Source organism: Neophocaena asiaeorientalis, unplaced genomic scaffold (genome assembly GCF_003031525.2).
Source record: "Neophocaena asiaeorientalis asiaeorientalis breed wild unplaced genomic scaffold, Neophocaena_asiaeorientalis_V1.1 scaffold346, whole genome shotgun sequence".
Taxonomy (NCBI): domain Eukaryota; kingdom Metazoa; phylum Chordata; class Mammalia; order Artiodactyla; family Phocoenidae; genus Neophocaena; species Neophocaena asiaeorientalis.
In genome coordinates, this window is record NW_020175400.1 from 1,144,138 (window position 1) to 1,153,919 (window position 9,782).

General features: G+C 44.9%; 1 protein-coding gene across 3 annotated transcripts; it reads left to right on the forward strand.

Annotated features, from left to right (window-relative positions):
* The first annotated feature begins 1,163 nt into the window (after nt 1-1,163).
* ZNF774 (zinc finger protein 774) lies at nt 1,164-8,954 on the forward strand. 3 transcript variants are annotated; one of them, XM_024766553.1, is made up of 4 exons: nt 1,164-1,427; nt 3,019-3,131; nt 5,992-6,098; nt 6,569-8,954. In XM_024766553.1, exons 2-4 carry the CDS (start codon nt 3,025-3,027, stop codon nt 7,807-7,809), a joined length of 1,455 nt encoding a protein of 484 aa, XP_024622321.1. In that variant the 5' UTR covers nt 1,164-1,427; nt 3,019-3,024; the 3' UTR covers nt 7,810-8,954. The 3 variants fall into 3 exon arrangements, with proteins under 3 accessions (XP_024622321.1, XP_024622322.1, XP_024622323.1); XM_024766554.1 differs by having other exon boundaries at nt 1,164-1,278; XM_024766555.1 differs by lacking the exons at nt 1,164-1,427; nt 3,019-3,131 and adding an exon at nt 3,388-3,407.
* Nucleotides 8,955-9,782: the final 828 nt, after the last annotated feature.

A 9,782-nucleotide genomic window follows, 5' to 3' on the forward strand; every position in this document is an offset into this window, starting at 1 on the left:
ATGACTACAATTATATAGCAAATACTAACTGAGACGCCACTGGTTATATAAAAAAAAGAAGAAAAGACAAAATATTACTTCGTATTTAGTGTCTTTTATGGTTTATCTCCCCTATTGGACTGTGAGCTTCATGAAAGCATGGATCACGTGTGATTCCTGTGGGTAACCACAGTGCCCAGAACAGTCTTGAGTACAGAACATTCCCAGTGAATATCTGTTAGAAGATGCACCATACATGTTTGTTGAAGGAATGGTTGAATTGGCATCAAAGGAGTCTTCTGCATTAGCCCATTGGCTGGTAATTCTAAGCTTTTTACAGTTCATCGCAAAATGTACTTTCCTTTTTTCAGTTGGAGTGAATCAAGAGTAGACAGGCATGTTTTTTTCACTGTGAGGAAAGGCTTTTATTATTTTTTAGGTTCTGCCCCGGCACCCCCACAAAGAGAGCCAACACTGGCTCTCACGTAAGATCCAGGAGTCTCCGCAGTTTGGAACCCAACACCACATTTCCTAGAATACTTGACGCCCTCGCAGGCCTCCTCTGGCTATAATGGAAAAGGGATATGCCTGGGAACTGTGCTGCTAATAGAAAGAAGCAGAACGTCTGTTTTCCACTAACGGCTCCTGATTGGGGTTTGTTATGCCCAGTCTGAATTGACCTGGAACTTGGCCGCGGCTCTGGCCGCCCCGGGGTAAGGCGGGGGACCCAGCAGAGGCGGCTGCACCGCAAGGTTATAGCGCTGAGCTGCTCCACGCTCTGGAAGGTGCCAGAGCGCGGGAGATGCTGTGGTTGGTAAAGGCTGCTCGGCGCTAGTCAGGTGAGGCCTGGAGGTTCGCATCTGCAGATCCATCTCTGGGTGTACAGTCTTTGGATCCTCTTCTCAGCTCTGAAGAGGCGGTTCCAGCGGTCGGGTAGCTCGGGTGAACTGGGTTTAGCCCTTGTCACCGCTCGGAACTGGGCGTCCCGGGACTACCAGTCCTTTGAGGTCTTGCTCAGGACTACATTTCCCAAAAGGCTCCGCGATGATTGAAAGCTCTATCAGCCTATGGACGGGGGAGACTTCTCGTCCCAGAAACTGAGAAGCCAATGGCAAGAGGACGGGGGCGGTACTTTCCGGCTGCTGGCTGTCTTGTCCAGAGTCCCACCTGTGTCCCCACAGCCCTGTCACGAATCCCAGTCGGGTTCTGGGCGGGACTGCCACGGCGTTGCGGGCCGGGTGCGGCTCGGCGGTGGAGGACTCTCACTTCGTGCTCCATCCCGGGCTGGGCCCCGGGGCGGTGAGTGATCCGGGGAAGGAGACTGCGGCTGCAGCCCGGGCGCTGCTGAGGGGCGTGGATGGGGCTCGCCCGCCGCCCCGGCGTTGTCTCTGCCGGGTCCTCGCGCTCGCCTTTCCGAGCCCGCGGGTCTTGCTGAGGAGTGGGGAGAGGTAGCTGCGCTTTTCTCTGCCGGCGTCGGGATAGCTCATCCTCTTAATTTTTTTGCTCCTCGGTGGTAGTCCTCTGGTTTCAGTTTAGCTTTGCGACCCTTTGACCGCTGCACCTAGATTAGGGCCTACAGCACCGCGAGGGAGGAGAATGGGTGTCGGCCCTACCGGTGCGGTCATGTTCCTATTAATAAACCCAGTGAACAAACTAGTGCTTCTCACAATGGCACTTAGTCACAGCACCTCAGCGGTCTAGGGCCTTTGAGGTCACCTGTACGGGGGGGCAGGAGACCGGGTGGCAGGAGACCGGGTGGGAAACAGGGTTTCTCTAACCTTGGCTGAGAACTCTCCATCGCGCTGTCTCCTGCAGGTGGGCCCTGCTGTTGGGTTTTGTAATGAATGGAGAAATAAAATGTATGCTCAAAACTCATTACAGTTTTCACTTCCTAATGACATTATTTTTGTTTGTTAAGGTTTTAAACCAGAGAGATGAAATGTATTCCCACAGCTTTTAGGCTCCTAAAAACCCAGTACTTTATAAGTGACCAATAGCAATATGTGTGAATGCATAAATGTTTCCATGAAAAGTGTGTGTATTCTAGTAGTGCAGAGGTGCTCTGATTGGTGAGGCAAAAGATGTGAAAGAGTAAAAGTTCCTCACCCCGGTATGATCCATCCTCCACTGAAATGCAGAATTCTTTGTAGAAGGTTCATCTTTTCAATCAGCTGGCTGACAATATTTGTTTTTAGTGGAAACTCTTCAAGGGGGAAAACAAACAAAAAAACAAACATTATCCTATATTACTTTGTGACTCCTAATGCCTAACAGAGTATTAATTATTGAATAAATTACTGATCCATCCAGTAACCTGACCATCTCCCCCCAAATAATTTTTTCATGATAGTGATGTTAATTTTATTAATGTGTTAATGATTGTTTTCAGCCCCCAAGCATTTTGTTTTGTGCTTATCGCCATTGAATTTCACTTAATTTTACAGCTTATCCATGTTGTTTTTTAAAATCCATGTCTTTTTAAGTCCCATTTCTGACTGCATTAAACCTTGAAATAGAATGATACCTAGGGCAGTTCCTTTTGGGCTTCTGCATAGTTTGTCCCTTGAAGTTGACACTAAATCTACAAGCCAGGAAAAGTCAGCTATTCTCATAACTAATATGAGTCTAATGAAGTCCGCAATTTCCTCCCTAGCTGAGGAAAATGTAGTTGGAGAGAATCCAAAGCTTTCCAGAAATCGAGTTATACCTGTGTACTCTCTCCTCTGTTTATCTTGTCCATCATGGACAATTTGTCCCTCAAAAAGTTAATGTCTCCAAAAGACTGAGGGTTCTGCAGATGTGTTTGGGAGGTCCAGGACTCATTTTGTGATGAGAAAGTTGGCCAAAGGAAAGGTTATGTTAAAACAGAATAAGAAAAGCATCCCTTCTGTGGTTGACAGCATTTACGTCAGAGCTATCTATTCTGGTCAGCGGGTTTTGTTTAGGTATGTTGGGGCCATAGTGGCTGTATTTTGGTTTTGAGACAATGGTGAGAATATCTAAAGAGCTCTTGATGCATACTGAGGTCTCTTGCTGTAGGAACTGATGATGTGGCTGGGGACTTCAGGGATGAGTGGATTACCTGGACACTGCTTAGAGAGTCCTCTTCAGGGATACCACCCAGCACAGTTAGAAGAATGGGCTCTCAAAGGGTAAGGATGCTACTCTCCTTTATCTTAGATATTTTGAGAGGGCCCAGATCTGAGTGGTCTCTAGGGTTGTTGGTCTCTTAGAGCTTCAGATCTCTGTGAGAGTAATTGTTACCTCCCTGGCAGAAAAAGAACGACTTCCATTTTTATGGCACTTAGTAGTTTGCAGATTTATTTGATATTTATTGTCTTACTGATATCTCACCATAACTCTTTGATGTATTTTCATCCCCCTTTTCCAGCTCAGGATCCTGAGACTCAAAAAGTTAAGTGGCAGAGGTGAGAGTTCAACCCAGGTCTTTGTGGAAAAGGGGGAGCTCTCCCCATGGCTTTTTTCCTGTCAAAAAAAAAAAAAAAACAACCCTCCAGTGCTCTTTCTATAATACTGTGGCAGGACTTCTCTGGCCGTCCAGTGGATAAGACTCCACGCTCCCACTGCAGGGGGCGCCGGTTCAATCCCTGGTTAGGGAACTAAGATCCTGCACGCTGCACCGTGTGGCCAAAAAAAAAAACCAAAAAAAGGGGGAAAAAATACCATGGCAATGCCTTCTCCCTGCTTTACTTCATATCTAATACACAAGTGATATGTACTCACAAAAAAAAGGCAAGCAAAATGAAAACAAAAGTCATCCATCCCACTGCTGAAGAGTTACGATCCTTCCAGCCATTTTCCTAAGCATATATACAATTAAAAAAAAAAAAGAAAAGAAAAGAAAAAAATTGGGATCATACTGAATATTCAGTTGTAAATCTTACTTTCTTACACATTGTATTGTGAATATATTTTGACAATAAATTTCTGTACATTACTTAAAATAACCACTTAGTATTTTGTTTTATGGAATACAGCAATTACATTAAATTGAACCATATATGTGACCATTTTTTGACCACTTTTTTTTTTTTTTTTTTTTTTTTTTTTTTGCGGTATGCGGGCCTCTCACTGTTGTGGTCTCTCCCGTTGCGGAGCACAGGCTCCGGACGCGCAGGCTCAGCGGCCATGGCTCACGGGCCTAGCCGCTCCGCGGCATGTGGGATCTTCCCTTACCAGGGCACGAACCCCTGTCCCCTGCATCGGCAGGCGGATTCTCAAGCACTGCGCCACCAGGGAAGCCCCTTTTGACCACTTTTTACCTATAAACTGCCAATTTCATATGGCTCAATCAAATGTAATTATTTCTTCGTTGAGGGACATTTAGGTTATTTCACATTTTCAGCTATATTGTGATGATGATCTCTTAGCTAATTGTCTTTTTGAAAGTATTGTTTATTGAAGCGTAATCAGTTAATAATTAGCTAATATATCTTTTGCACAACTTTCTTTCTTTTGTTTTTTGTTTTACTTTTTTTCATTTCCTTAGAATTCCCAGAATTAGAATTGCTGGGTTTGAGAATAGATTTCTAAGGTATTTGGTGTTTTTGAAAAATGCCTTCCAAAAAGATTGAACCAAGCTATTTATTTCTGTTAGCATTGTATGAAAGTGTCCATTTCTTCATATTCTATCATGGTAGGTATCATAATCTAAGAGTCTGGATAAAATAATAGTGATAGCTAACATTTACTGAGGACTTAATCACTTAATCCTCACGACAACTCTGTAAGGTGGGTTTTATCATTATCCCTAATTTATAGATGAAGACACTGAGACACAGAGAGTTGAAGTAACTTTCCTGAGGTCACACAGCTAGTAAGAGGCAGAGTTAGGATTCAAATTCAGGCAATATGACTCCTGAGTTTGCACTCTTTACCTCTACACTATATTGCCTAAGTGTATCATTGTTTTAATTTGAATTTCTTTGGTTAATGTTGAGGTTAAAAGTTTTCCATATATTTATAAGCTGCTTGTGTTTTTTTCTTTTCTGAATTGCCTATTCATGTTCTTTGTCCATTTTTTTGTTTTGTTTTTCTCTTACAAGTGTTTGTCTTTTTCTCATGGCAATACCGACTGCTGCCCTTCTGGGAAAATTTAAAAATTAAACATGGGGCTTACCTGGTGGCGCAGTGGTTAAGAATCTGCCTGCCAATGCAGGGGACACGGGTTCATGCCCTGGTCTGGGAAGATCTCACATGCGGCGGAGCAACTAAGCCCGCGAGCCACAACTACTGAAGCCCACATGCCTAGAGCCTGTGCTCCACGACAAGAGAAGCTACCACAATGAGAAGCCCGCGCACCGCAGCTAGAGAAAGCCTGCGCGCAGCAAAAAAGACCCAACGCAGCCAAAAACAAATAAATATTTTTAAATTAAATAAATAAAAAGTAAACATTATAGTTATAGTTAACTTCCTTGATTCTTTCTAAGGGGGAGGTCATGGCAGCTTTGTTTTGATAAAATTATATCTCCACATGGGCTTCCCTGGTGGCGCGGTGGTTGAAAGTCCGCCTGCCGATGTAGGGGACGCAGGTTCGCGGCCCGGTCCGGGAGGATCCCACATGACGCGGAGCGGCTGGGCGGGCCCGTGAGCCATGGCCGCTGAGCCTGCGCATCCGGAGCCTGTGCTCCACAACGGGAGCGGCCACATCAGTGAGAGGCCCGCGTACCGCAAAAAACAAAACAAAACAAAATTATATCTCCACATGGGTTTAGCCTTGTGCCTTGAGAGATGAGTTATTGTGCTTATTCTAGAATTTCTATCACCCAAGTCTGATTTTTTTTTTAATGGGAGGAAAAGAGCTTTTTCTCAGCCTCTTGGGGAGAGCACCCTTTTTTATCACTTCATCATGGCTGCCCTTTTAAAGAGACTTAACACACATTAGAGTTTCCTGGGGTGTTCTACTCCACCTAGGAAAGAAGGGGGGATTGCATTTTGCTCAGGCCTTGTGTGATGGCTCACATTAACATCCTGTGTTCACCTTCCTTATAGGATTTCTAGACCAAGTGCAATCTCCCAGCTACAGCAGAAGGAAGAGCCATGGGTCCTACCACTCCAAAATTTTGAGACTAGGAAGATCCTGAGGGAAAGTCACACAGGTGAGATGTGTTACCCAGTGGGCAGAAATCTAGTGTTTCAGCCCTTGTTTAAATGAGGAATTTGGAATGCTGCCCTCGACTTTTGTTCTTACTATTAGAAGGTTAAATTTGACTTCCTGGGCAATCAGTCATTGACCAGATAAAGTCTTCATTTTAAGTAAACATTTCACTTTTGTCTAGACTCTAACATCTTTGAAAGGAGTTGCCCAATTTTGACAATATATGGTATACTCTTGATATGAAGGTCCCCTCAAGATTCACCTGACCATCTTAAAATAAAAAGGGATTAGGAATTCATGTTTTCTGTAAGCTCAATGATCTTCAATAAACTTTTCACAAAGTGAAAACGAGAGTAGTCAAACTAAATGTGGTCTGTTGCAAAAACACTAATTTTTATCTTTCTTGCTGCTTTCTGATGATCTTTCCTGATAAGTGATAACTTTATTCTGTTACTTCTGTTAATTTTTCAGACTTTAAGAATCAGGTGGTAAAACTCAATCAGGACATTTCTGAAACAGCAGAACAATGTGGAACATCCTCAGAAAGGGCCAAGAAAGATATTTCTCATACTCCTCGTTGGGGAGGAAACTGGGAGAGGGGTCTTGAATTAGAAGGGCAGCATGGAACCCTTCTAGGAAAGGGCCAGCAGGAGCCCTTTTCACAGGAGAAGGAATTAAACAAGCTCCTGGAAGGATATATAGGAAAGAAGCCGATGTGTGCAGAATGTGGAAAAAGCTTTAACCAGAGTTCCTATCTCATAAGACACCTAAGAACCCATACCGGTGAGAGGCCTTATAAATGCATGGAGTGTGGGAAAGGCTTCAAACAGAGTTCAGACCTTGTCACCCACCACAGAACACACACAGGGGAGAAACCCTACCAATGCCATGGATGTGAGAAAAAATTCAGCGACAGCTCAACCCTCATCAAACATCAGAGAACCCACACAGGTGAGAGACCCCATGAGTGCCCAGAGTGTGGGAAGACTTTCGGACGGAAACCACACCTCATAATGCACCAAAGAACCCACACAGGAGAGAAGCCCTACACGTGCCTCGAGTGTCATAAAAGCTTTAGTCGCAGCTCCAATTTCATCACCCACCAGAGGACCCACACGGGAGTGAAGCCTTACAGGTGTAATGACTGTGGGGAGAGTTTCAGCCAGAGCTCGGATTTGATTAAGCACCAGAGAACCCACACAGGAGAACGGCCCTTTAAGTGCCCGGAGTGCGGGAAGGGCTTTAGAGATAGTTCCCATTTTGTGGCTCACATGAGCACTCACTCAGGAGAAAGGCCATTCAGTTGTCCTTACTGCCACAAAAGTTTCAGTCAGAGCTCGCATCTGGTCACGCACCAGAGGACACACACAGGTGAGAGGCCTTTTCAGTGTGACAGTTGTGGGAAAGGATTTGCCGACAGCTCTGCCCTCATCAAGCACCAACGGATCCACACAGGAGAAAGACCCTATAAATGTGGCGAGTGTGGGAAGAGCTTCAATCAGAGCTCCCACTTCATTACCCATCAACGAATCCACTTAGGAGACAGACCCTATCGCTGTCCTGAGTGTGGCAAAACCTTCAATCAGCGTTCCCATTTTCTCACACACCAGAGAACACATACGGGAGAAAAACCGTTTCACTGTAGTAAATGTGACAAGAGCTTCCGACAGAAGGCACACCTTTTATGCCATCAGAACACCCATTTGATCTAGGAGATAGTCTTTAATGGTTCTTCTCCCTTTCAAATTTCCGTTGCTATTATCTTTAAGCGCTCCAAATAGAGAAAACCTGAAACTGGGTGTCGGCGGCTCAAGTCGGGCCCTGATCTGTTCTCTTTTTCCGTGCTTTAATGGCGAGGATAAACCTACAGGGTCCAAATAATGTTCTAAACACAAAAGGCGTTCCTTCAGTGTTTTTGACTGACTCTTAGACAGAAAAATGTGAGTTTAATGCTTGATGCCTGGTTCCTAAAAGAGAAGTGAGATAAATGTAGTCACATTCTCATCATTAATGATTCATATTTGATATCTTATACAAAGCCCTTGATACAATGCCTGGCCTTTAAAAGACACTCAGTACAGGGTTGGTTGCTTTTATCAGCCTTATTACTCAATGAGGAATTTATTATTGCAGCCCCACAAGCCCAGAACTTGCAAGAAATTAGACTGGAACTAGAAGATTCGGGGTGTGAACACATAGATTTAATAAAACAGAAAACACTCTCCTAATCCAGTGCTATGCAGTCACCAGATGTCTCATTGCCATGACAAGGCAGAATTATCATAGAGGATGTCTGCAGTCTTGTGACTTGGAGACTAGAAGAATTTTAGAAGCTCTTTGTACAGCTGTGTATGAGGTACTCCCCCTGGAAGTTTGCTGCCATCTGAGGCATAGAAAATATCCTGTGATGAACAGTCCAGAGGAACCTGGATGAGGACTGTAAAATTCTGGAAGCAAAGTTGCTGAGAATGTTAAATGATATTGCGGGGATCCTTCCCGGCATTTAGCTGAAGGATGTAACCCTTGTTCTGTAATTTGCTGGGTCACTGGCCCTTTAGTTGTAAGTTAACGCAAGTCTCTGATCCTTTTAGGGTCATTCATTTTATGCACTAATATACTCTATTTAATTGAAGAACTGGGGGGAAGGCAGTGTGTTGGAAGGCACACCGACTTCGTTGAGAAGGTGAGGTGTTTGTGTCTCGGCCCCTTGACACCTAATTTGGCCAGACTTTCCCCTTCTCTCAGGCCCTACCCTACTTACCTCACAAGGTTATTGTGAGGATCTGATACATATACACGCACATGCGCACACACGCAAGCACTTTGTTGTTAAACTATAAAGTGTAATACCTGTAAAGTTTAATGTTACGGTATTGTTGCCAGTGTCTTTTCTTCCAAGGAGCTGTGGCTGATGTTTCCAAAGGTGTCCCACTTTCATATTGAGGGACTTCTTTTTTTACCTATTGAAAACCTAAGGCCTTCAAATGCTCAACTCATTATGTGACTCATTACGGGTCACGTGATGAACTAACGGAAGAGCCAGGATATCTCTGCAGGTCTCCTCTTCAACAACATGGAACAGACCAGCTCTGGGATTTGTTAGAGTGTCTCTGAGACACCACAGGCCTGGAGGACCCATATTATATCCATCAGACCACTCTGAATTTGGAAATGATGGAGGGATGTAGCCTACGTGCCCGAGAGCTTTATAGGGTCCTGTGCTGGGGTCCTCGATCCTCATGGCAGATATAAGTGGGTAAGGAGGGAGTTGGGTGTTGAACACTCCAGAGAGAAGAGTGGGGGACTGAAGGTGTTTTCTTTCAAGCTTTCCTGTGTCAATACAGACTAAATTAATACATCAGCCTTGGAACACTAGTTCTCTTCCATTATATGGAGTGCCACCTGAGTGCTGTAACTCATGCGGGGATAGAACTCAGCTGATAACCTAAACTCTTTCTTTAATAGGTAATTATCAGGAAAAAAAAATCTGGGGCTTCCCTGGTGGCGCAGTGGTTGGGAGTCCGCCTGCCGATGTAGGGGACGCAGGTTCGTGCCCCGGTCCAGGAAGATCCCACATGCCGCGGAGTGGCTGGGCCCGTGAGCCATGGCCGCTGAACCTGCGCGTCTGGAGCCTGTGCTCCTCAACGGGAGAGGCCACAACGGTGAGAGGCCCGCGTACTGCAAA